Source organism: Astatotilapia calliptera, chromosome 6 (genome assembly GCF_964374335.1).
Source record: "Astatotilapia calliptera chromosome 6, fAstCal68.1, whole genome shotgun sequence".
Lineage (NCBI taxonomy): Eukaryota > Metazoa > Chordata > Actinopteri > Cichliformes > Cichlidae > Astatotilapia > Astatotilapia calliptera.
Window position 1 is genome coordinate 34634114 of NC_137427.1, and position 26406 is coordinate 34660519.

The 26406-nt window shown below is 42.8% G+C and overlaps 1 protein-coding gene and 1 pseudogene across 2 annotated transcripts; both read left to right on the plus strand.

Annotated features, from left to right (window-relative positions):
- Positions 1-7719: 7719 nt before the first annotated feature.
- LOC145429560 (85/88 kDa calcium-independent phospholipase A2-like) lies at positions 7720-16765 on the plus strand. The gene is made up of 6 exons (XM_080303207.1): positions 7720-8451; positions 11913-12063; positions 13365-13501; positions 14005-14159; positions 14264-14315; positions 15704-16765. The coding sequence occupies exons 2-6, from the start codon at positions 11921-11923 to the stop codon at positions 15706-15708; spliced, it is 492 nt and encodes a 163-aa protein (XP_080159333.1). The 5' UTR covers positions 7720-8451; positions 11913-11920; the 3' UTR covers positions 15709-16765.
- Positions 16766-18079: 1314 nt separating this feature from the next.
- On the plus strand, positions 18080-26150 carry LOC145429562 (lysosomal alpha-mannosidase-like; annotated as a pseudogene). Its single transcript, XR_013909808.1, has 12 exons — positions 18080-18102; positions 18432-18541; positions 18707-18814; positions 20527-20765; positions 20970-21088; positions 21532-21633; positions 21826-21913; positions 22024-22104; positions 22210-22434; positions 23058-23207; positions 23341-23443; positions 26019-26150. The product of XR_013909808.1 is annotated as a lysosomal alpha-mannosidase-like (transcript).
- The last annotated feature ends 256 nt before the right edge of the window (positions 26151-26406 follow it).

The following is a 26406-nucleotide window of genomic DNA, read 5'->3' on the forward strand; positions in this document are numbered from 1 at the left end:
TCTTTAATGTTGTCCTAACTTCTTTTAAGTACAGTAGCAGTGGGTGTGGGTTGGAGTTGCAATGACCTTCAACCTGCAGGTGACCACACCATTTATGACGGAGAACTCATCTCCATGTGTCATGCAAGGAAACAATCATATTCTTTAAAGCACAGTTATATTTGCTCTACTTAAAAAAAAAAAGAAAGAAAAAAAGATGTCTGCTCTCGCAGAACAGAAAAGATTGACAGGGAAAGTTTATTTCTGCTGCTTGTATCCGTGATCTCGTTCTTTCAATCTTTAAATCAAGCTTATGACCATAGGTGAAGATAAGGACGTAGCTCAGACAGTAAATTGAGATCTTTGCTTTTACACTCAGCTCTGTCTTCACTTCAAACTGGGAGTTTAAGATCTTCTGAACCAGGGCCTCTGTCAGATGTCTCCAGCTCAGCTCCTCTCCTCACCTGAGTGTCCAGACCATACAGCCGCAGATCCTCAAGCTGTTTATTGAGGTCAGTATCTCTCAACCCAAGACACTAACTCGGGCTCCCTCCCCAGTGTCCCGAGAGGTGACATTTCATGTCCCACTCATCAGCCACTGATAGCTCTGACCACCGTCCGACAAACAATAATGTCATGAAAGCATATTTTAATAAAGGGCTTTGCAAATATAGCTATTAACTTTTCGACAGTCCCGGCAGGCACACGACCTGGCCACCCGTGTATCCGGCAGGGAAAGTACCTCCAGGACACTCAGGCCCACCCGAGCCCAGGCTTCTCGTTGAGAAGAGGGTGTCAATTGCATTCAGGGAACAGATGATGATCAAATCCATTATTGATGAGATAGCAGAGTAAAGTTACAGCAAATGGAAAGTGCTCTGTACAAAACCTGGAGCTGTACTCAACTACAATACTTTAGACTTTTTTTTCAAAAGGCATCAACAGCACAGACACAGTGGATATCATTCACAGAACAATGTTTTCAACCAGGATGTAAACGTTTTTATTTCTGCTGTTAGGTTGTTATAATTGGACATTTTCACATGTTTTAAATGAGACAAAATGTTCACACTTCAGATGTTTTGTTAAATCCAATTGTTTATTTGATTGGTTGATTTAGTTTTTCATGGGTAAGATGTTATAATACCCTGGTTCACTCAGTGATTACTCCGTCTCCTAAAAATCTTCTTTAATTCAGTTCAATTCAATCCAACAGTACTTACATACAAATGAATTGAATTGAACTGAACTAAAGAAAAAACCCAACAATCCCCTATGAGCAAGCACTTGGCGACAGTGGGGAGGAAAAACTACCTTTCAAAAGGTAGAAACCTCCGGCAGAACCAGGCTCAGGGAGGGGCGGCCATCTGCAGCGACCGGTTGGGGGGTGGAGCCGATGACAAAGTTATACACAACTAAATATTAAAGCAAATAAGCTTTTAAATGGGTATTTTGGCACTGGAAGTGACTGATAATATTTAGTTGTATATTACTGTGATTTTATAGGAGACAGAGTGGAAGTCACTTAAGTGAATAGTCTCCAAAACCAGTTGCGCTTCTTTTTCTTTTTTGGTTTTTCTTTTGGCACTTGGTCATCTCGGGCCTCTGGCCTTTCTGGTTTGGTAGCGCTGGCCTCCTCTTTTTCTAGCTGATTGTCCTGGAGTGTCTCGTTTCGGGCTGGAGAATTTTCAGGATTGGCAACGTTGGACTGGTCTTCTTGCTGTTTTATTGTCTCTTCCAGAGACAGCAAAAACTCCTGAAGTGTGATCTTTTCTTCCTCTGTTTGCCCGAGTTGGTTGCGGATTGTTGTGTTCTCCAGCTTTTGCTCCACGATTTCCTGGTGGGAAGCTTTGGTTTTCTCCAGCTCTTCTTTTAAGTTTTGCGCCTTCAAATCATTTTTTTCACAAAGAGCCTCACTGGTGCTGAGTTTGTCTTTCAGCTCAGCGAGCTCACAGTTGGCTCTTTGTTCCTGATCTTTGCGCTTTGCAACTTCCTCTTCAAGATTCTTTTGAGTTTTGAGGAGCTGCTCACGGAGTTGTTCGATCTCTTCTTGCTGTTTTTTGCACTGGACCTCCAACTCAGCTTCCCGAACAGTTTTTACGTCTGTAGAGTCTGTGTGTGAAGCTTCTGCAGTTTGTGTTGAAGCGTCCACACTCAGCTCTGCAGCTGTGACAGCTGTGTTGCTGTCTTCAACAGGAGCCTCACTCACCTCAGGGGTGAAGTTCTCCTCGGGTGTCTTTCTACGAGCCTCTTCCAGCTGTTTTTGGAGCTCAAGGATGGTTTTTTGAGCGTTTTGTCTGTGGCACTGTAGCTGCAGACGAACCCAATCATTCTGAGTTTTAGCTGCAGCAGCTTTGTGGTTTGCAGCTGTCATTTTATACAGATTGGTTTTGCACGTGTGCTGAGCCTCCTGCAGGTGGAATCTCAGCGCACCCAGTTCATCAGTCTCATTGTATGGACGACTGCCATCATTTGGTGTTAAGTGAGGCTGTAGCTGAGGTGGCCCATCGTTGTTGTTATGGTCAGGATGGGGCTGATGTGGCACAGGCCCTCGTTTTGGCAAAAACTGTGGATTTGGCCAGTGTTGCCCAGGCCCATTATTGGGTTTAAAATGGGCATTGGGCTGATGTGGCACAGGCCCTCGATTGGGTCCAGGGTTTCTGGCTCTGGGGTTTGGGTTTGCATTTTCCTGCATCTTCTTCTTGTTTGCACCCTTTGGTTTGGCAGCATCAGATGGAGTCCCCTCATTTGGTGCCTTGTTTTTCCCTCTTGGGTTTGGGTTTTGCTGCTTAGGGCGAACAGCGGCCGATGAGGTCCCTTCCTGGGGATCAAGGTTTTGCTGCATATGTTGCATTTTTCTTGTCTTTTGTCTTACAATGTCGAATGATATTTGTTCTATTCGATCGGGGTTTGGGTTTGTTGCATACACTTAACGTGTCAAATCCTTGTCTAAAGGTTGGCTCGTGGTGTGTTCCTATACAGTTGCACAGTTCTGAGACATACTGAGAGCACGCTGGTGTCCTATTTATAGACCTGGAGTGTGATGTCAGGGAGTGCAAATGGAGTGTGATGTCATCCACTTAGAATGCAAAATGTGATGTCATCAGCTTAGCAGAGTCTTGTTTTTCTTTGAAATAGAATTCTACCAAACTTAAATAAAAGTCTTTAACTTTGTACAAGATGGTAAATTCCCAATCGAAAGGCCAAATCTACCCGAGAACTTCAGGAGAAGATTACACAAATAGCTGAGAAGCTTCAATAAATGCTTCAGGATCAACATGTTTTCTACATACACCTTTAGGATGTTGCATCTTCAAAAAATAAAAATGAAATGACTGAGCCTCACACAGGAATATTGCTGCTACTTGTTTACTGAACCTTCTCTTAGCCACATGTTCATAACATCAGTGTCCGTTCACTGCCTCCTGCAGGACGCTCTCTTCTTCCACTTTCTTACAGAACTGATACTGCCTCTCCTGGCATTACCAGTGTAACAACACACTATGTCCTTTATCACACTCATTCTATCTGTCTGTTTCTTCAGATGAATAACATGAGCTTGTATCTATGTATCTGTATCTATGAATAATAAATGTTTTCCATACCAATATATTTATATAACAAATATTTTTTTACGATACCACAAAAAATATTTTCCATTCACCCAAACAAATTTGAAAAGAGCCTTTTTCATATTAATTTCTGTCCCTTACTCTCTGCAGGTGTTTGGTGGTTGCAGCTTGCCAAGCGGCCTCTTCATGGTTGCCATTTGCCTGTGTGATTCCAAGGTACTAGTACTATAGCTGTCCTCAATGTTTGAAATGGTTACTTTCTGGTAATGCAATCAGACTACAATTCTCCGGTAGGAATGACAGTCCAGTGTCATTGCTGGTTGCTGCATTCAACAACAGAAGCTTGGCATGTTGTAACATCTATAAGGATGATTTGTTTGTCAGTCCAGGCATGATTTAGGTGATCCAAATGCAATTACCTGAACAAAGTCTTTAATGTTGTCCTAACTTCTTTTAAGTACAGTAGCAGTGGGTGTGGGTTGGAGTTGCAATGACCTTCAACCTGCAGGTGACCACACCATTTATGACGGAGAACTCATCTCCATGTGTCATGCAAGGAAACAATCATATTCTTTAAAGCACAGTTATATTTGCTCTACTTAAAAAAAAAAAGAAAGAAAAAAAGATGTCTGCTCTCGCAGAACAGAAAAGATTGACAGGGAAAGTTTATTTCTGCTGCTTGTATCCGTGATCTCGTTCTTTCAATCTTTAAATCAAGCTTATGACCATAGGTGAAGATAAGGACGTAGCTCAGACAGTAAATTGAGATCTTTGCTTTTACACTCAGCTCTGTCTTCACTTCAAACTGGGAGTTTAAGATCTTCTGAACCAGGGCCTCTGTCAGATGTCTCCAGCTCAGCTCCTCTCCTCACCTGAGTGTCCAGACCATACAGCCGCAGATCCTCAAGCTGTTTATTGAGGTCAGTATCTCTCAACCCAAGACACTAACTCGGGCTCCCTCCCCAGTGTCCCGAGAGGTGACATTTCATGTCCCACTCATCAGCCACTGATAGCTCTGACCACCGTCCGACAAACAATAATGTCATGAAAGCATATTTTAATAAAGGGCTTTGCAAATATAGCTATTAACTTTTCGACAGTCCCGGCAGGCACACGACCTGGCCACCCGTGTATCCGGCAGGGAAAGTACCTCCAGGACACTCAGGCCCACCCGAGCCCAGGCTTCTCGTTGAGAAGAGGGTGTCAATTGCATTCAGGGAACAGATGATGATCAAATCCATTATTGATGAGATAGCAGAGTAAAGTTACAGCAAATGGAAAGTGCTCTGTACAAAACCTGGAGCTGTACTCAACTACAATACTTTAGACTTTTTTTTCAAAAGGCATCAACAGCACAGACACAGTGGATATCATTCACAGAACAATGTTTTCAACCAGGATGTAAACGTTTTTATTTCTGCTGTTAGGTTGTTATAATTGGACATTTTCACATGTTTTAAATGAGACAAAATGTTCACACTTCAGATGTTTTGTTAAATCCAATTGTTTATTTGATTGGTTGATTTAGTTTTTCATGGGTAAGATGTTATAATACCCTGGTTCACTCAGTGATTACTCCGTCTCCTAAAAATCTTCTTTAATTCAGTTCAATTCAATCCAACAGTACTTACATACAAATGAATTGAATTGAACTGAACTAAAGAAAAAACCCAACAATCCCCTATGAGCAAGCACTTGGCGACAGTGGGGAGGAAAAACTACCTTTCAAAAGGTAGAAACCTCCGGCAGAACCAGGCTCAGGGAGGGGCGGCCATCTGCAGCGACCGGTTGGGGGGTGGAGCCGATGACAAAGTTATACACAACTAAATATTAAAGCAAATAAGCTTTTAAATGGGTATTTTGGCACTGGAAGTGACTGATAATATTTAGTTGTATATTACTGTGATTTTATAGGAGACAGAGTGGAAGTCACTTAAGTGAATAGTCTCCAAAACCAGTTGCGCTTCTTTTTCTTTTTTGGTTTTTCTTTTGGCACTTGGTCATCTCGGGCCTCTGGCCTTTCTGGTTTGGTAGCGCTGGCCTCCTCTTTTTCTAGCTGATTGTCCTGGAGTGTCTCGTTTCGGGCTGGAGAATTTTCAGGATTGGCAACGTTGGACTGGTCTTCTTGCTGTTTTATTGTCTCTTCCAGAGACAGCAAAAACTCCTGAAGTGTGATCTTTTCTTCCTCTGTTTGCCCGAGTTGGTTGCGGATTGTTGTGTTCTCCAGCTTTTGCTCCACGATTTCCTGGTGGGAAGCTTTGGTTTTCTCCAGCTCTTCTTTTAAGTTTTGCGCCTTCAAATCATTTTTTTCACAAAGAGCCTCACTGGTGCTGAGTTTGTCTTTCAGCTCAGCGAGCTCACAGTTGGCTCTTTGTTCCTGATCTTTGCGCTTTGCAACTTCCTCTTCAAGATTCTTTTGAGTTTTGAGGAGCTGCTCACGGAGTTGTTCGATCTCTTCTTGCTGTTTTTTGCACTGGACCTCCAACTCAGCTTCCCGAACAGTTTTTACGTCTGTAGAGTCTGTGTGTGAAGCTTCTGCAGTTTGTGTTGAAGCGTCCACACTCAGCTCTGCAGCTGTGACAGCTGTGTTGCTGTCTTCAACAGGAGCCTCACTCACCTCAGGGGTGAAGTTCTCCTCGGGTGTCTTTCTACGAGCCTCTTCCAGCTGTTTTTGGAGCTCAAGGATGGTTTTTTGAGCGTTTTGTCTGTGGCACTGTAGCTGCAGACGAACCCAATCATTCTGAGTTTTAGCTGCAGCAGCTTTGTGGTTTGCAGCTGTCATTTTATACAGATTGGTTTTGCACGTGTGCTGAGCCTCCTGCAGGTGGAATCTCAGCGCACCCAGTTCATCAGTCTCATTGTATGGACGACTGCCATCATTTGGTGTTAAGTGAGGCTGTAGCTGAGGTGGCCCATCGTTGTTGTTATGGTCAGGATGGGGCTGATGTGGCACAGGCCCTCGTTTTGGCAAAAACTGTGGATTTGGCCAGTGTTGCCCAGGCCCATTATTGGGTTTAAAATGGGCATTGGGCTGATGTGGCACAGGCCCTCGATTGGGTCCAGGGTTTCTGGCTCTGGGGTTTGGGTTTGCATTTTCCTGCATCTTCTTCTTGTTTGCACCCTTTGGTTTGGCAGCATCAGATGGAGTCCCCTCATTTGGTGCCTTGTTTTTCCCTCTTGGGTTTGGGTTTTGCTGCTTAGGGCGAACAGCGGCCGATGAGGTCCCTTCCTGGGGATCAAGGTTTTGCTGCATATGTTGCATTTTTCTTGTCTTTTGTCTTACAATGTCGAATGATATTTGTTCTATTCGATCGGGGTTTGGGTTTGTTGCATACACTTAACGTGTCAAATCCTTGTCTAAAGGTTGGCTCGTGGTGTGTTCCTATACAGTTGCACAGTTCTGAGACATACTGAGAGCACGCTGGTGTCCTATTTATAGACCTGGAGTGTGATGTCAGGGAGTGCAAATGGAGTGTGATGTCATCCACTTAGAATGCAAAATGTGATGTCATCAGCTTAGCAGAGTCTTGTTTTTCTTTGAAATAGAATTCTACCAAACTTAAATAAAAGTCTTTAACTTTGTACAAGATGGTAAATTCCCAATCGAAAGGCCAAATCTACCCGAGAACTTCAGGAGAAGATTACACAAATAGCTGAGAAGCTTCAATAAATGCTTCAGGATCAACATGTTTTCTACATACACCTTTAGGATGTTGCATCTTCAAAAAATAAAAATGAAATGACTGAGCCTCACACAGGAATATTGCTGCTACTTGTTTACTGAACCTTCTCTTAGCCACATGTTCATAACATCAGTGTCCGTTCACTGCCTCCTGCAGGACGCTCTCTTCTTCCACTTTCTTACAGAACTGATACTGCCTCTCCTGGCATTACCAGTGTAACAACACACTATGTCCTTTATCACACTCATTCTATCTGTCTGTTTCTTCAGATGAATAACATGAGCTTGTATCTATGTATCTGTATCTATGAATAATAAATGTTTTCCATACCAATATATTTATATAACAAATATTTTTTTACGATACCACAAAAAATATTTTCCATTCACCCAAACAAATTTGAAAAGAGCCTTTTTCATATTAATTTCTGTCCCTTACTCTCTGCAGGTGTTTGGTGGTTGCAGCTTGCCAAGCGGCCTCTTCATGGTTGCCATTTGCCTGTGTGATTCCAAGGTACTAGTACTATAGCTGTCCTCAATGTTTGAAATGGTTACTTTCTGGTAATGCAATCAGACTACAATTCTCCGGTAGGAATGACAGTCCAGTGTCATTGCTGGTTGCTGCATTCAACAACAGAAGCTTGGCATGTTGTAACATCTATAAGGATGATTTGTTTGTCAGTCCAGGCATGATTTAGGTGATCCAAATGCAATTACCTGAACAAAGTCTTTAATGTTGTCCTAACTTCTTTTAAGTACAGTAGCAGTGGGTGTGGGTTGGAGTTGCAATGACCTTCAACCTGCAGGTGACCACACCATTTATGACGGAGAACTCATCTCCATGTGTCATGCAAGGAAACAATCATATTCTTTAAAGCACAGTTATATTTGCTCTACTTAAAAAAAAAAAGAAAGAAAAAAAGATGTCTGCTCTCGCAGAACAGAAAAGATTGACAGGGAAAGTTTATTTCTGCTGCTTGTATCCGTGATCTCGTTCTTTCAATCTTTAAATCAAGCTTATGACCATAGGTGAAGATAAGGACGTAGCTCAGACAGTAAATTGAGATCTTTGCTTTTACACTCAGCTCTGTCTTCACTTCAAACTGGGAGTTTAAGATCTTCTGAACCAGGGCCTCTGTCAGATGTCTCCAGCTCAGCTCCTCTCCTCACCTGAGTGTCCAGACCATACAGCCGCAGATCCTCAAGCTGTTTATTGAGGTCAGTATCTCTCAACCCAAGACACTAACTCGGGCTCCCTCCCCAGTGTCCCGAGAGGTGACATTTCATGTCCCACTCATCAGCCACTGATAGCTCTGACCACCGTCCGACAAACAATAATGTCATGAAAGCATATTTTAATAAAGGGCTTTGCAAATATAGCTATTAACTTTTCGACAGTCCCGGCAGGCACACGACCTGGCCACCCGTGTATCCGGCAGGGAAAGTACCTCCAGGACACTCAGGCCCACCCGAGCCCAGGCTTCTCGTTGAGAAGAGGGTGTCAATTGCATTCAGGGAACAGATGATGATCAAATCCATTATTGATGAGATAGCAGAGTAAAGTTACAGCAAATGGAAAGTGCTCTGTACAAAACCTGGAGCTGTACTCAACTACAATACTTTAGACTTTTTTTTCAAAAGGCATCAACAGCACAGACACAGTGGATATCATTCACAGAACAATGTTTTCAACCAGGATGTAAACGTTTTTATTTCTGCTGTTAGGTTGTTATAATTGGACATTTTCACATGTTTTAAATGAGACAAAATGTTCACACTTCAGATGTTTTGTTAAATCCAATTGTTTATTTGATTGGTTGATTTAGTTTTTCATGGGTAAGATGTTATAATACCCTGGTTCACTCAGTGATTACTCCGTCTCCTAAAAATCTTCTTTAATTCAGTTCAATTCAATCCAACAGTACTTACATACAAATGAATTGAATTGAACTGAACTAAAGAAAAAACCCAACAATCCCCTATGAGCAAGCACTTGGCGACAGTGGGGAGGAAAAACTACCTTTCAAAAGGTAGAAACCTCCGGCAGAACCAGGCTCAGGGAGGGGCGGCCATCTGCAGCGACCGGTTGGGGGGTGGAGCCGATGACAAAGTTATACACAACTAAATATTAAAGCAAATAAGCTTTTAAATGGGTATTTTGGCACTGGAAGTGACTGATAATATTTAGTTGTATATTACTGTGATTTTATAGGAGACAGAGTGGAAGTCACTTAAGTGAATAGTCTCCAAAACCAGTTGCGCTTCTTTTTCTTTTTTGGTTTTTCTTTTGGCACTTGGTCATCTCGGGCCTCTGGCCTTTCTGGTTTGGTAGCGCTGGCCTCCTCTTTTTCTAGCTGATTGTCCTGGAGTGTCTCGTTTCGGGCTGGAGAATTTTCAGGATTGGCAACGTTGGACTGGTCTTCTTGCTGTTTTATTGTCTCTTCCAGAGACAGCAAAAACTCCTGAAGTGTGATCTTTTCTTCCTCTGTTTGCCCGAGTTGGTTGCGGATTGTTGTGTTCTCCAGCTTTTGCTCCACGATTTCCTGGTGGGAAGCTTTGGTTTTCTCCAGCTCTTCTTTTAAGTTTTGCGCCTTCAAATCATTTTTTTCACAAAGAGCCTCACTGGTGCTGAGTTTGTCTTTCAGCTCAGCGAGCTCACAGTTGGCTCTTTGTTCCTGATCTTTGCGCTTTGCAACTTCCTCTTCAAGATTCTTTTGAGTTTTGAGGAGCTGCTCACGGAGTTGTTCGATCTCTTCTTGCTGTTTTTTGCACTGGACCTCCAACTCAGCTTCCCGAACAGTTTTTACGTCTGTAGAGTCTGTGTGTGAAGCTTCTGCAGTTTGTGTTGAAGCGTCCACACTCAGCTCTGCAGCTGTGACAGCTGTGTTGCTGTCTTCAACAGGAGCCTCACTCACCTCAGGGGTGAAGTTCTCCTCGGGTGTCTTTCTACGAGCCTCTTCCAGCTGTTTTTGGAGCTCAAGGATGGTTTTTTGAGCGTTTTGTCTGTGGCACTGTAGCTGCAGACGAACCCAATCATTCTGAGTTTTAGCTGCAGCAGCTTTGTGGTTTGCAGCTGTCATTTTATACAGATTGGTTTTGCACGTGTGCTGAGCCTCCTGCAGGTGGAATCTCAGCGCACCCAGTTCATCAGTCTCATTGTATGGACGACTGCCATCATTTGGTGTTAAGTGAGGCTGTAGCTGAGGTGGCCCATCGTTGTTGTTATGGTCAGGATGGGGCTGATGTGGCACAGGCCCTCGTTTTGGCAAAAACTGTGGATTTGGCCAGTGTTGCCCAGGCCCATTATTGGGTTTAAAATGGGCATTGGGCTGATGTGGCACAGGCCCTCGATTGGGTCCAGGGTTTCTGGCTCTGGGGTTTGGGTTTGCATTTTCCTGCATCTTCTTCTTGTTTGCACCCTTTGGTTTGGCAGCATCAGATGGAGTCCCCTCATTTGGTGCCTTGTTTTTCCCTCTTGGGTTTGGGTTTTGCTGCTTAGGGCGAACAGCGGCCGATGAGGTCCCTTCCTGGGGATCAAGGTTTTGCTGCATATGTTGCATTTTTCTTGTCTTTTGTCTTACAATGTCGAATGATATTTGTTCTATTCGATCGGGGTTTGGGTTTGTTGCATACACTTAACGTGTCAAATCCTTGTCTAAAGGTTGGCTCGTGGTGTGTTCCTATACAGTTGCACAGTTCTGAGACATACTGAGAGCACGCTGGTGTCCTATTTATAGACCTGGAGTGTGATGTCAGGGAGTGCAAATGGAGTGTGATGTCATCCACTTAGAATGCAAAATGTGATGTCATCAGCTTAGCAGAGTCTTGTTTTTCTTTGAAATAGAATTCTACCAAACTTAAATAAAAGTCTTTAACTTTGTACAAGATGGTAAATTCCCAATCGAAAGGCCAAATCTACCCGAGAACTTCAGGAGAAGATTACACAAATAGCTGAGAAGCTTCAATAAATGCTTCAGGATCAACATGTTTTCTACATACACCTTTAGGATGTTGCATCTTCAAAAAATAAAAATGAAATGACTGAGCCTCACACAGGAATATTGCTGCTACTTGTTTACTGAACCTTCTCTTAGCCACATGTTCATAACATCAGTGTCCGTTCACTGCCTCCTGCAGGACGCTCTCTTCTTCCACTTTCTTACAGAACTGATACTGCCTCTCCTGGCATTACCAGTGTAACAACACACTATGTCCTTTATCACACTCATTCTATCTGTCTGTTTCTTCAGATGAATAACATGAGCTTGTATCTATGTATCTGTATCTATGAATAATAAATGTTTTCCATACCAATATATTTATATAACAAATATTTTTTTACGATACCACAAAAAATATTTTCCATTCACCCAAACAAATTTGAAAAGAGCCTTTTTCATATTAATTTCTGTCCCAATGCAAAAAGATGTATGTTCAAAGCTTCAAGTTTAAAAGGAAATAATTTTATTTAACACTGTCCAGTTGGAGGTTTGCTATATTGTATAGTATTGAACTGTAAGTCTGAAATAGGTCAGTTTGATAAAATATGATATTAATATGAAATCTTAAAACTGACATGAAAGATGCCCATAATCCACGATGTGTTTGTGTTCTCTTTTCCAGCGCTGAGTTTTCATCACATAGCATCAGAACAACAATGACACTTCTTCTATGTGTAGGTAAATCCATGGAGTACCTGCGCTGCCTGTACTTTAGGATGAAGGAGCAGGTGTTCAAAGGATCAAGACCCTATGAATCAGCACCGCTAGAGGACTTCCTCAAAACAGAGTTTGGAGAAAACACCAAGATGACTGACATAAAGTTCCCCAGGTAGATATCTGAATGTGATAATAGGCAGAAAAATGCCAAGAAAAAGCTAAAATTCAAAAGAATTGCAGACCTCTGCCCAAGCTGCTCGTCATCTGGGCAGCATTTACTTTTAAGCAAAGAGTAATGTATCTTCTATTAAAACATTGTGTACAAGCAGGCAATAGATAATAGGTATTGATTTGTAAATAACTGAAATAACTTGAGCTTATTATATAATATTATAATGCAGTTTATTTCTAACCAACTAGCAGCTCATTCATCATCGTGTGAAACAAAGTGAAACAAAGGCAGATGTGATACGTAAAAGTGAGGTCAGAGGTCAAATGTGACATGATATTTAAATGGTAACTATAGTGTGACATTTAGAATCCCCATATAGCAGAATCATTTCCTAAGTAATGCCAATACAAACGAAGGCAGCAGAATTTTAAACACCATTTTAAGAAAATTGACATTTTATGAAAGTTTGAACTTATCTGACCTCGAAGAAGAAGTCAGAGACAGTAACATGATATTTACAATCCCCATATACCATTCCCTATATAACTATATGTTGTCAATACTGACAATGGCGGTAATAAACAGTTATAAATAGCTCTAAATAGAATTATTATCACTTTAACCTTGAGTTTTACATTGAAGGCGAGGTCAGAGGTCAAATGTGATTAACATGAACCCACTCTACACTCCTACAAAGTTTTATTATAATTCATTCATAACTTTTCGACCTGTCACGCTTACAGAGAGAATGACAAATTGTTGCGTTCTAAATGTTATGCAGCCATCTGCCACAAGATGGCGCTGCAGCTTTTCCATTGCTATAGTTAAGCACCAGAAATTTGTTAATGCAGCCTTAATCTTCCTTTAAGTCTGTCATTGTTCAGACCTCAGTGTTTCTTAGGTTTTATACTAATCAATTAGCCAAAGATTTTTCCTTATTTACTCGACTAAGAATTTAGTCGCCCCAGTTTCTGCTGGTGCGAACAGTGTCATATAAAAGCTTTAAATATCCCACTCTTTTGCTGTGATTGGTCAGTTTTTAAAACTTTGAGCTGGTTTTACCCTGATGTGTTAAATTGAGTCACCTAATTTTTTTCCGAGGTTCAATTCCTGAGAATTAAAAAAAGGTACTGACTTGCTTAGATATGTGTAGCATGGCTCTCTTAACACTAAAATAATACAGCTGAAGCCAGATTGGTTTTAAAAATATTTTTGTAATTTGGTTGAAATGCTGCTGTTCAAATTTTCAGGTGTTTAAGGAGAACAGGCAAACATCCTTTCACTTCTTTCTTTCTTTACAGGGTAATGGTGACCAGTGTTCTGGCAGACAGACATCCAGGCGAGCTTCATATATTCAGGAACTATGACCCTCCATCCGTCTCCAGAGAGGCCCCATACACCACCACTGCCACATTCAAGCCTCTCACCATCCCACAAGGCACGTCAGATATCACCTGTGTTTGTCAGCTACAGCACCAGCCCTCAAATGTCAAATGTATTAAATGGGATAGTGAAGTGCTCTGAACATACCACTGGATGGCACCAAAGGAATTTTCAGAGCTCATATTTTAATGTGAGGGTTATGTTCTTTCACTTCACTGAGGCAATAAAAGCTGAAAACTAAGCCTGTGTTTGAACACAACACTGAAACTGAGACTGTGTGTGCTGTTCATGAAGGAGTCGTGTCCTGTGCTGTGTGTGAGTCCCAGCCGTGTTGTTGTTACAGGCTGGGAGGATGAAGATATGTTGATAGTAGGATACACAGAAGAGCCACCCAGAAAGATAAGGAAGGTGACAGATGAAGGTGTGTGTATGCGTACAGGACCAAGTCCTGGAAAGTCGTGAAAAAGACAGACCGGAAGTGATAATTATGAACTCAGAACAGTGTAATTGCATTTACTATGCATGACTTTCTTACTTATATCCTTGTGTTCATATCAGAACAACTTGTATGGCGAGCTGCTCGCTCCAGCGGCGCTGCTCCCACCTACTTCCGACCAATGGGGCGCTTTCTGGATGGAGGGCTGCTGGCCAATAACCCGACACTAGATGCCATGACAGAAGTCCATCAGTACAATAAGGCCTTAAAAGCAGAGGTAGGCAACCGGAGCTCTATTCACTTTCCTTCCTTTATGCACTTAATGGACGTTAAGCCACATGGATTTGTTCGTGACTTCTTCTCTGCACGTGTGTCTCTTAGGGCCGTGAGAAGGACTTAAAGAAGCTGGGTATAGTGGTCTCTCTTGGAACAGGTGAGCCAAGTAATTGTGTGTCAAAATGTTAAATTATGTGAGTCATATCTCTTCTTCTGTGTCTTTAATATTCATTAAATGCAAAGTAAACTGATATATACACACACTGGCCACTTTATTAGGTATATATCGCTAGTACTGGGTTGGACTCTGTTTTGCTTTTAGACCTGCCCTAATTCTGTGTGGCACAAATTCAACAAGGTGATGAAAGGATTCCTCAGAGATTTGGGTCCATATTGACGTGATTTCACAGAGTTGCTGCAGATTGGTTGGATGCACATAAATGATGTCATGTTCAAGGAACCAGACATGGCACATTATCCTGCTGGATACAGCCTTCAAAAGATTGGTACAGTGGGGTGATAAAGGACCACATAGACATACAATATAGACACGCTCAGCAACAATAGTCGGGTAACTGTGGTGTTTAAATGATGTCATTTAGCACTAAGGGGCCCAAGAGTGCCGGGAAAGTGTCCTTGAAACCATTGCACGACCAGTAGCAGTGCAGACGTTTGTGTTTTTTATGCCACATTTTGACCCAACACTCTAAATGTTGCTGCAGAATTTGAAACTTATCAGACCAGGTACTGTTTTTCTAATCTTCTGTTGTCAATTTTTGGTGACTTGTAGCCTCAGTTTGCTGTTCTTAACTGATAGAAGGACACCTGGTGTGGTCTTCTGCTGCTTTAGCCCATGCGTTTGACATGTTTTATGTTTAGAAATGCTCTTAATTACCTTAGTTGATACTAAGTTGACCATTCTCTTGTAAACCTTAGAGACGGTTTTGTGGGAAAATCCCAGCAGATCAACAGCTTCTGAAATGCTCAGAGCAGCCTGTCTGGCACCAACATCTGTGTCGCTCAAATAAAGTTTGTTCCTCATTCTGATGCTCAGTTTGATTTTCAGCAGTTCATCTTGATCATGTCTAAATGCACTGAATCGCTAAATTTTGATGTCAGTGTTTCCGTTAAGTTGTGTGATAAAAAGGATCGTAAAGTGTCACAAGGTCATGAGGTTATGTTGCATCTCGTCTTCTTCGCTGTACTCACGTGAGAACCTGAGACCAAATGCTGTAGTTTCACTTCTGTTAGAAACTCATAAAGTACCAAATAACAGGTTTACACTGCAGTCGATCAGTTTAGCACACACACTCTTTTTCTGTTGTACCATGTGGTTCAGCATTGTCTTGTAAGCAAGCCTACAGTGGAAAAGAAGCATGAACGTAGCTCCAAAAGCTCTTCAGCAGCAATGGTGATTTTTCCTGTTGTTTTTATTTATCCCTTTTTTGCATTTAGTCTTTCTTTACTATCTTTAGCATGTCTCTCTGCACAGTTAGTTATCATTATTTTGTTTATTAATCACTGTGTCCATTGCATTGTGTGCAGATTGAGTCCCCAACTATCTCAGGAGGTGATGCTGGATGAGGTGAGCGACGCAGCCCTGGTGGACATGCTGTGGGAGACCCAGATGTATCTGTATGAGAAGAGGGAGGTCCTCCAGTCTCTGGCAAAATTACTACTGAACAACTAAAAGCACAAGAACATCACAAATGGAGGCTGTGAAGAGTGTTTGAATGGAGCAGTGAGATTACTGAGCTGTATGTCTGACTAAAAACTGTAATGTGTGTGTCGGTGTGCTCTCTGTTCAAACTGAATGAATCAGTTTGAGTATGAGTACAAACGTATTAAATATGTGGAAAGCTAACCCAGGAAACAGCTGACCTACTAAAGCCTGTTTAAAGGTGTTTTATGTAGCATCATGTGACCTTAGCACTGATCCTGTTGTGGTTGATCAGGTTTACTTCTAACATATGAACCAATGAAGAAGTTGAAGGTTGTACTGGGGAAATGTAAACTGACTGTTACAGTGTCATGTAAGTTTCCACTTCCCCCTACACTGTGGGTCAATCTACCTCTGGATTTGTTGAGGTAAATCTGGAGTGTTTCCTTCCCTTTTTTCCTCACTTGTTCATCACATTCACTTCTGACACACACTTACAAATACACCCGAGTCATTGAATTTTTCCATTAAGCTGTGTGATAAAAGGGACCCTGAATTGCCACCAGAGCATCAGCAGTATTCTCAGGTGCAGCTGAGATGGTGGTGATGTTGAACCAGTTCTGCCTTATGTGTGGGACCCACATTTGTACCTTTTCTTCCTTCCGTAGTAATCGAATGCCTTTCTGAGTTATTTATACTGACTTGAAACGCAATATTTAGCCTCATGTCTGTTGATAAAATATGATATTAATATGAAATCTTAAAACTGACATGAAAGATGTATTTGAATGAATCATCTCTGTGAAAGATAAAGGAACAGATGCCCTGCTGCTATGTGCACAACACGGACAGGAGGAACAAATTATTTTGTATTTTTATTTTTTTGTATTTGGCTTGATCCTGAAGTATAAATGGTATGGGAATAAAATATCTTAATATTGACCGAACTGCTTTGTTGTTGTTTCAGTTAGTCTCAGTCAGCCTGCACCCTTATAAACTTGGCTGTTTATTGCTTTGAAACCCTCTATGCATGATTAGGTCAGTGGCTTTATTGCTTCCTTTGGCCAACTTCTTGTCCCAGCAGGGTATCTGACGAACAGCAGGGTGTAGATGTTGCCCTGGATCTTGTCCTCCCCATTTGGCTGACTCCTCAGAAGTCGCCTTACTCTCTGCAGGTGTTTGGTGGTTGCAGCTTGCCAAGCGGCCTCTTCATGGTTGCCATTTGCCTGTGTGATTCCAAGGTACTAGTACTATAGCTGTCCTCAATGTTTGAAATGGTTACTTTCTGGTAATGCAATCAGACTACAATTCTCCGGTAGGAATGACAGTCCAGTGTCATTGCTGGTTGCTGCATTCAACAACAGAAGCTTGGCATGTTGTAACATCTATAAGGATGATTTGTTTGTCAGTCCAGGCATGATTTAGGTGATCCAAATGCAATTACCTGAACAAAGTCTTTAATGTTGTCCTAACTTCTTTTAAGTACAGTAGCAGTGGGTGTGGGTTGGAGTTGCAATGACCTTCAACCTGCAGGTGACCACACCATTTATGACGGAGAACTCATCTCCATTTGTCATGCAAGGAAACAATCATATTCTTTAAAGCACAGTTATATATTTGCTCTACTTAAAAAAAAAAAGAAAGAAAAGAAGATGTCTGCTCTCGCAGAACAGAAAAGATTGACAGGGAAAGTTTATTTCTGCTGCTTGTATCCGTGATCTCGTTCTTTCAATCTTTAAATCAAGCTTATGACCATAGGTGAAGATAAGGACGTAGCTCAGACAGTAAATTGAGATCTTTGCTTTTACACTCAGCTCTGTCTTCACTTCAAACTGGGAGTTTAAGATCTTCTGAACCAGGGCCTCTGTCAGATACTGTAAAGATGTACACCTGTGCACTACAGCACCTCATTGTTTACCCCATGGTACAGTATGGTATGCCTAACCATTGCAAAACATTTAGCCAAGAAAAGCATAATTTTACTAGTTCATAGCTTAAGGAGTAACATTTTCCCTTTTGTTTTCACCTTCCAGAGGCAGCTGCTACAGCCAATTGACGATTTTTCTCTTTTCCTGGTTTTCCTGTCAGTTGGTTTGAAGGAGCGGGACATGGCACACCGATTTAACATACACCAGTCCACAGTGAGCCGCATTATTGCAACATGGACAAATTTTCATGCCACTGGACTGGGGTCTCAGTGCATCTGGCTTACACGTGAAGAAGTGCAAGCTTACCTCCCTGAGGAATTCAAAGATTTCTCAGACACCCAGAAGCCAGACCATGAGTAAGATTTGATTGAATCTTTTTTGTGTCTCCTTAGTGGGTTCTGCATAGGCATACTGTAGGTACTCTGGCTTCCTGCCACAGTCTAAAGACTTACGTATTAGGTTAACATGTAATAGCATGACCATAAATGGTTGGCTGTCTTCATGTGCTACTCCTGTGATGCACCTGTCCAGGATGTAGGAGAGCTGGGATGGGCTCCAGCCTCCCCACAACTGTGAATTGGTGAACCGGTAGAGAATATGGACACTTTTTAAAAGTTGTATTTGTGTTACTAAGACCAATTGGATGTCAGACAAGAGATTGAGTGACGGCTGCTTTCGTTGGTAGAGAAAGCCATGGCTGTGGCTCAGCACCATGACGCTGTGTCGGGCACAGAAAAGCAACACGTAGCAAATGACTACGCCAGGAAGCTTGCTAACGGCTGGCAACACTGTCAGGTACTCCAGGCTTCACAGTACATTGTCTTACCCAACAGAAGTTACTTGTGCTAAATTTGTCATTTTCTGTACAGGAAAATATATTATCATGTCTTTAGCAGAAAGTGTTCTTCAGTCCAAACTTTCTTGCACAGGTTTCTTGTCTAACTGTTGTCTCTCTTTCAGGTTTTAGTCAGTAACAGTCTGGCTGCTCTCAGCGGCTTGTCTGCTGAGCGAATCTACTGTGAAAACCTCAACGTCAGCGTGTGTCCTCTCACTGAATCCAGCAAGAAGGTAAAAAACACAGAAAATAGACTTTGAAGGGGACCCGCTTTACTCATTTCCAACTCATCTTTATTTTTTGGAATTGAATAAAGTAGATTTACATGATTTAGAGTGAAATCCTTAGTAATCTTTGCACTGGTGCAGCCCAATTTAGAGTCCTATTTAAGTCATCTGTCTGATTACCACCCACTGGTAAAAGGTTTGAACAGCAATCCCAAAAAGGTTGATTCTGTTCATCTGAACGTGACGTTTTCAGTGGGAGAAACGTTTCGTCACTCATCCAAGTGAATTCTTCAGACTCAGCTGACGCAGGTTTCCCCAACCTTATAAACAGTACATTTGTTCCTTCAGTGGGCTGGTTTCAGTCATTGTGCAATCTGCTGTGAGGTCAGTTTCTTGATCATTAATATGCAAATTGTCATGACCATTGATCAACAATCACTGATCAACGACCATGAGTACCATTCACTGAAAGTTGGGGAATGGCTGCAGTCACAGCATTGTAAGATGGTGAAAGATGTACCCTTAGGCCCCCTCCTGGCCTGCTTGCTCAAACCAGCGTTCCTCCCTGTCCAGGATGTGTACATCATTGAAAGAGTGTCCACTGGCCTGTAGGTGTAAATAGACTGCGGAGTCCTGGCCTGACAAGGTGGCTCTTCTGTGTTGAGTCAACTGCTTCGCCAGAGGTTGTTTGGTTTCCTCGATGTATAAATCCTGGCAATCCTCCTGGCACTTAACAGCGTACACTATGTTACTCTGTTTGTGTCGGGGGACCCGATCCTTGGGGTGGACCAATTTTTGCATTGTGTGTTTTGGTGTTTAAAAGCCTCCGAGACCCGGTGTTTAGAAAAACAATGTATCTCAAATGTTCTGCTTCTCCTGACACATACGGGATCACTAAGGGTTTTCGCTTAGGCAGCAGTTTTGCTTCTCTCCTGAATTGATTGGCGCCTCCAAGCTTTGACAAGAGTCCAGCTGGGATAACCATATTTACTCAGGGCCTTCATGATGTGATGTTCTTCTACTTCCCTGGCCGCTGTGTCTGTTGTAGCGTCCTGATGACACCCAGTTTGTGCTCCAGTGGATGATGAGAGTCAAACCTTAAATACTCACCCGTGAGCATTTGTTTACAGTGCACATCAACTTTAAATGTCCCCCTTTACTGGTGTAAATCTCACAGTCTAAGAAGGCTAACCTGCCATAACCTCCCAGGTGAACCTAATGTGATGGTCCACCCAGTTAATGTGATCAGTGAAACCTGCGGTCAGCTGAAATGGAAGAAGTCACTTGGATGAGTGACGAAATGTTTGTCCCACTGAAAACTCTACGTCCAGATGAATAGAATTAATTTTTAAAAGTTCCTTACCTGGATGACTGAGGATGCATCAACACATTTGAACAGCAAGCGGGTAGAGTCGCAGCTTTAAAATCTGAAGGTTTTGCTCATAAGTCTTACTTGTACATGTACTGATCCTGTCATTTAAACCATGTTAAACAACCATCCATCAGTAACATAATAAAAAAAAACATATTATGTCATCTTAAATGTAATTCTGAACACTCTGACCCTCTGAGATTTATCCTCGGAACAAACAGTGTATTCAAGGTGTACAGCCTAAAAAACCTGGGCTACAGTTATTGTAAATACATTCTGTGTAATTACAGATAAGACTGAATGCTCACGCTGCCTCTCTCTCGCTTGTTTTTTGTCTGTCATTCAGTTCTCAGTCAATGTGTACAACCCTCTCGCTCGGCCCGTCACTTGGCCCGTCAAGCTGCCGGTCAATGGAACAGTGTACAGCGTGTCAGATGCTAGTGGCAAAGCGGTGGACTGCCAGGTCAGTATGTGTGCCAGCAGCAAGTATGAGAGAGCAAGCAGCCTTCTGGAGCCTACATCTTCAGACCCAACTCTTCCACACCTTTCATCATCAGCCGGACGGCCAAGACGGAGATCATTAAGGTAGAGATGTTTGCTCGTATCCAGACGTAGATTCCTCATAGCAAAGCTTTGTTTTTACACTGTTATTCAGTTTACTTCTAAATTATAGGCTGCTGTCATTTTATATGTGTGGGTGTCAGAATGAACGTGCCAACATGTTTTACCTCCCTGTTTAGAGGCTAATATGCAGCGTCTAATTTTGTACTGCAATGCTCTCATCCTCAGACGTCAGTGGTGCAGGAGGTGAGGCAGTGGTTTGCTCCCTGGGTGTCTCAGGTGGTTCGTCTCTATGCTGACAGCAGAGCTCTGGAGCTCGAGTGGACTGTGGGACCTGTGCCGATAGAGTGAGTTTAACACGTGCACACTACATATGTAATGGAGATGTTTTTAGAGATAAGTGGTTGTTGAAATTTCTGTTCTCTTCAACCTTTCTAAAAGCTCAGTGCCTTAATGTCAACTGATCTTTCAGGGGAGAAAAACCTCATATGGGGCAATATTGTGGCAGAGCTTTGCCCTTCTAAATATTTCCTCATATCATAGCAAGTGATTGGCTTAGATCGCCGTTATCTTTTTCCCCATGTCAGATTATAAATACATGGAAAGAGGGAATTTTAGACCATAAGATTCCATGCACACCCACTGGGGAATAGATTTAGCTCATAATTATTTATTTTTTTATTTGTGAGCGAGAGAAATAAATTCAAGGAAAAGTGAGGAATCCTGGCCAAAATGCTCCCCACACCACCCACCTTTAACCCACGTCACACTTGCTGTCTTGACCTTTTAGTGACAGCCTGGGGAAGGAGGTGATCACTCGTCTGGACACCAGCATCAAAACCTCTGAATATTTCTACACTGATTCCAACGGCAGAGAAGTTCTGCAGAGGAAGTAAGAGTTTGCTTTTTGTTTTTTGATGATGGAAAATGCATTTTAACCTTTTAAAGTTGTTGCAGTTGTTTTGGATGGTATTTTACAGATTATATACAAAGTAAGACAGCTGTACAGTTATGTGATAGTTTTACATTAAAAGAATCCAATTCTGTACACTTAGTGTGTGTGTGTCCCATCCCCCCCAAACAGGAAAGACTTCCGGCCCACCTGGAACCTGAAACAGTCAGAGCCCATTGCTGGAAACTACTACCCAATCAACTCTCGCGCTTATATCAAGGTTTGTGTGTTTGTTAGCTTCCATTTGGAGAGACAAGCAACAAAGAGCATTGACTGTCAGTTCTATGAATTATCACAAGTGATGTTTTCCTTTCACTTGTGTGTCTTCAGGATGATGTGGACCAACTCACTGTGGTAACGGATCGCTCTCAGGGTGGAGGCAGCATCCAGAATGGTTCACTGGAGATCATGGTGAGGCATAAAGTCGTAGCTCATTACCATTAGCATGTTGACCCCATCTAAGCGCACACAAGGAGTTCTTATTAAAGTCTCTCTATCCAACCTCCTCACCCTCAGCTCCACCGCCGGCTGCGCCACGATGATTTCCGTGGTGTTGGTGAACCTCTCAACGAGATCTCTGGCATCTTCCCAGACGGGCTGGTGGTCCGCGGCCGCCTCCTGCTCACCCTCGATCCCCCGCAGACTGCTGCCGACACGCACCGCCCCTTCGCAGAGGGGATGGTGTTGCAGCCGCTGCTTACGTTTACTGATGGAGATCTGAAGCCAAACACTCAGCTGGAGGTATGTAAATGATAAACGGATTGGTACTTGTATAGCGCCTTTCTACTCATTCACCCAATCACGTGCACATTCGTACAGTACTTGTACAAATACTGCATGTATTTTAAAGACATGTTATTAACACACTTCACTAATCGGGTTTCAGAAGTCACGGTGATGTGATCTGTGTTTGAAATATTAGCAGTGCAAGAACCAGCTGGCCTCCATCTTGCAGGTTCCTGTTCAAACACCTTAAACTCCTGTGTGTAAGCTTAAGAAAAGCTTTGTACAGTGCTGTGACCTGCACTGTACAAACTGCAGGCTGTTCCTGTGAGAGTCTGCTGCTTGTTTTGAGTCATTGTCTCCAACTGTCTATGCTGCTGGTTATAACCCATTTCTGTCCTGCTGTGTACATATTTGCATTTTTTAGACATGGTTTCACTCGCTCTCAGGGGAACTGAGCTAAGCTGTGTTGCCTTTAGCGGCAACTGCTGCTGACATGTTTTCAGAGCCAGTGATTGGTTGAAATTCATATCAACTTTATATAGTAATTTTATAGAAAATGTGGTTGGAATACATTAAATAATTTTATTTTATTTTTTTAAAGGCATGGTTTCTGTGAGTGAGGGGTCTTTGTCTTTTAGTTCTCAGGGCTTCTGGCTGCACTGCCCCCTGCTGTCCACCTGCTGACACTCAGTCAGTGGGATGAAGACTCAGTGCTGCTGAGACTGGAGCATCAGTACCAGAGCTCAGAGAGCAAAGTGAGCTCTCAGCCAGTCACAGTCAACCTGCAGGTCAGACACAATTTAAACCTTGTTACACTCAAAGCGACCGTACGATCATCTGTCATTCAGTCGTTTCTCGTTTGCAATCCAGTGGAATGTCGTTTTGCTGTAACTAATCCCATCGTCTTTCCTGTCTGTGCAGAAGCTGTTTTCAACTCTGGAGGTTCTGGGTGTGGCTGAGTTGAACCTGTCGGCCAATCAGTGGAAAGATGAGATGAAACGTTTTGACTGGACTCCTGAGAAAGGTACAGGACACCAGTGTTGTGTCAGTTAGTTCACCACTGCAGTTCTGAACGTCACCCTAGATTCAAAGCTGGATGTGTTCTCCAGTCTGACTCGATTTAAATTTGGCTAAATTTCAATGAATGTCGTCTCCTCGGGCGTATTTTAATATGGATTCCAACTCAGCTGCTTTGAGCTTTGTGCATTTTGGAGGTCGGTGGTAAAATCTCAGAGACCAGGTATGAACTTCTGTGGAAATCACTTTGGTTTGTTGTCAGATCAAAGTGAAAATAATTTAATAGATTAAATGATGCGTGTTCTGTGCGCTCGTAGCTGCAGTTCCAGCTGTGTGAAGGAAATGTAGCAGCAGTATATAAATCAGAATCAGAATACTTTATTGATCCCTGGGGGAAATAATTTTTTGTTACAGTGCTCCATTATAAACCAACATTAAGACAAGACAGACAATACACTAACTAAGAATAGTATAATATATACATATATATACATACAAACATAAGTCACTCATAAATAAATAGCTGAAAAAGAAACATGTGTAGTTGTAGCAGTAAACAGTGTGTTAAGTGGATGCGTTGTACAGGGAGATGGCCACAGGCAGGAAAGATTTCCTGTGTCGTTCAGTGGTGCTTTTCGGTAATCTCAGTCTCTCACTGAACGAGCTCCTGTGACTGACCAGCATGTCATGGAGTGGGTGGGAGGTGTTATCCAACATAGTCTTTATCTTGGACAGCATCCGCCTCTCCGACACCACCTTGAGGGAGTCCAGCTCCATCCCCACAACATTGCTGGCCTTACGGATCAGTTTATCGAGTCTGTTGGCATCTGCGACCCTCAGCCTGCTCCCCCAGCATGCAACAGCATAGAGGATCGCACTGGCCACAACAGACTCGTAGAAAATCCTCAGCATTTTCTGGCAGATGTTGAAGGACCTCAGTCGCCTCAAAAAATAGAGACGACTCTGGCCCTTCCTGTAAAGTGCTGTGGTGTTTTTAGCCCAGTCCAGTTTATTGTCAATGTGTACTCCAAGGTATTTATAGTCCTCCACAATGTCAACACTGACCCCCTGGATTGAAACAGGGGTCAAGTGTTTCCTGGTCTTCCTGAAGTCCACGATCAGTTCCTTGGTCTTTGCCACGTTGAGCTGCAGATGATTCTGCTCACACCACGTGACAAAGGAGTCGACCACAGCCCGGTACTCTGTCTCATCATCCCTGCTGATGCATCCAACCACCGCAGAGTCATCAGAAAACTTCTGAAGATGGCAGGTCTCTGTGCAGTGGCTGAAGTCTGTGGTGTAGAGGGTGAAGAGGAAGGGGGAGAGGACAGTCCCCTGTGGTGCCCCTGTGTTGCTGATCACCTTGTCAGACACACACTGTGGGAGACGTACATATTGTGGTCTTCCTGTCAGGTAATCAACAATCCAGGACACCAGAGAAGCATCCACCTGCATCGCTGCTAACTTATCACCCAGGACGGTCGGCCTGATGGTGTTGAAAGCACTGGAAAAGTCAAAAAACATGACCCTCACAGTGCTCGCCGGCTGGTCCAGATGGGTGTAGACACGATTGAGCAGGTAGATGATGGCGTCCTCAGTTCCGAGACGAGGCTGATAAGCGAACTGAAGGGGATCCAGGTGTGGTCTTACTATGGGTCGCAGCTGGTCCAGGATGAGCCTTTCCAGGGTCTTCATGATATGGGAGGTCAGTGCCACGGGCCTGTAATCCTGGGGGCCACTGGGACGTGGCGTCTTTGGTACAGGGACGAGGCATGATGTCTTCCACATCACCGGGACCCTCTGCAGACTCAGACTCAGCATAAACAGTTTATGAAAGACTCCACACAGCTGGGGGGCACAGGCCTTGAGGACAAGGGGACTCACTCCGTCTGGTCCAGCAGACTTGCCTGAGTGAAGTCTCCTCATTTGCATCTCATTTGCATAAACACCAACTGAATACATTTATAATCCAGTGACAATGAAGTGCACAGTCTGCGCTTCAGTCAGTGTTTTTTTTAAATGTATGGCTTCAATACGAAACATATTTGCAAACATATACGGCACTTAACATTATTCAGTAATCCGTTATTCTGGCTTTGTAGTACACTGCTCTTCAATCACACTTCCATAGCGAGGATTCCCTGATATTTGCAGATTTTGGCCTTCGTTTAGTGTTGTCACAATTTCATTACATTATTTATAATATTTTATATAGTAATATAAAGACTGGCAACATCTGGATTTTTCAACATCTGGCAGGTGACCATGCACTGAAGGAGCGCTGGGCTGACAGAAATCTGCTGATGCCTTTTTAAATCTCTGATTGTAGTCATCGACTTAACAGTTTCCCTGCAGGTGCTAATTAAGCCAGCAGGGAGCTATAAAGAGTCATAAACAGATTGATATGCTTCATAATGTAATGTATACTACAAGGTGTTTCTGGAGCTCAACATGTTATTTTGTTCCTTGTGAGGAGACTTGGTTGCTGATCACTGACCCGTGTCACGGCTGGTGTGTTTAAAGATTAGCCAACTAAAAACACTTTGTGTCGTTTGTGCTCACGTAATGTGTCTGTTTTCCAGGAGAAAAGCCGCTGCTGAAGACATTTCAAGACCCGTCCACGTGGGAGGTGACCTTAAGGCCAATGGAGATCCGAACGTTCCTTCTCAAAGTCAACCTTAGATAGCCAATCACACATGAGATTTTATAGGATGAATTATTGTATATTGACATTCCTGTGGCTTGTTTACGTTGCTGATTTAATAAAGTGAGGATTTTTAGGGGGAAAAAGATGAATGAGAAGTTGTATTCACGCTGCCTACGACTTAAAATCGGATCACAGCTGTAGCCCGGACTGACCTGGGCAAAAGTCATTTCAGGAGGCCTTCAGCCTTTGATACAGAATGTCTGAATAAGATTGAATTCGTTAAAGCTGCCTTTAACATTTTTGAGAACATTTATATTTGTGGG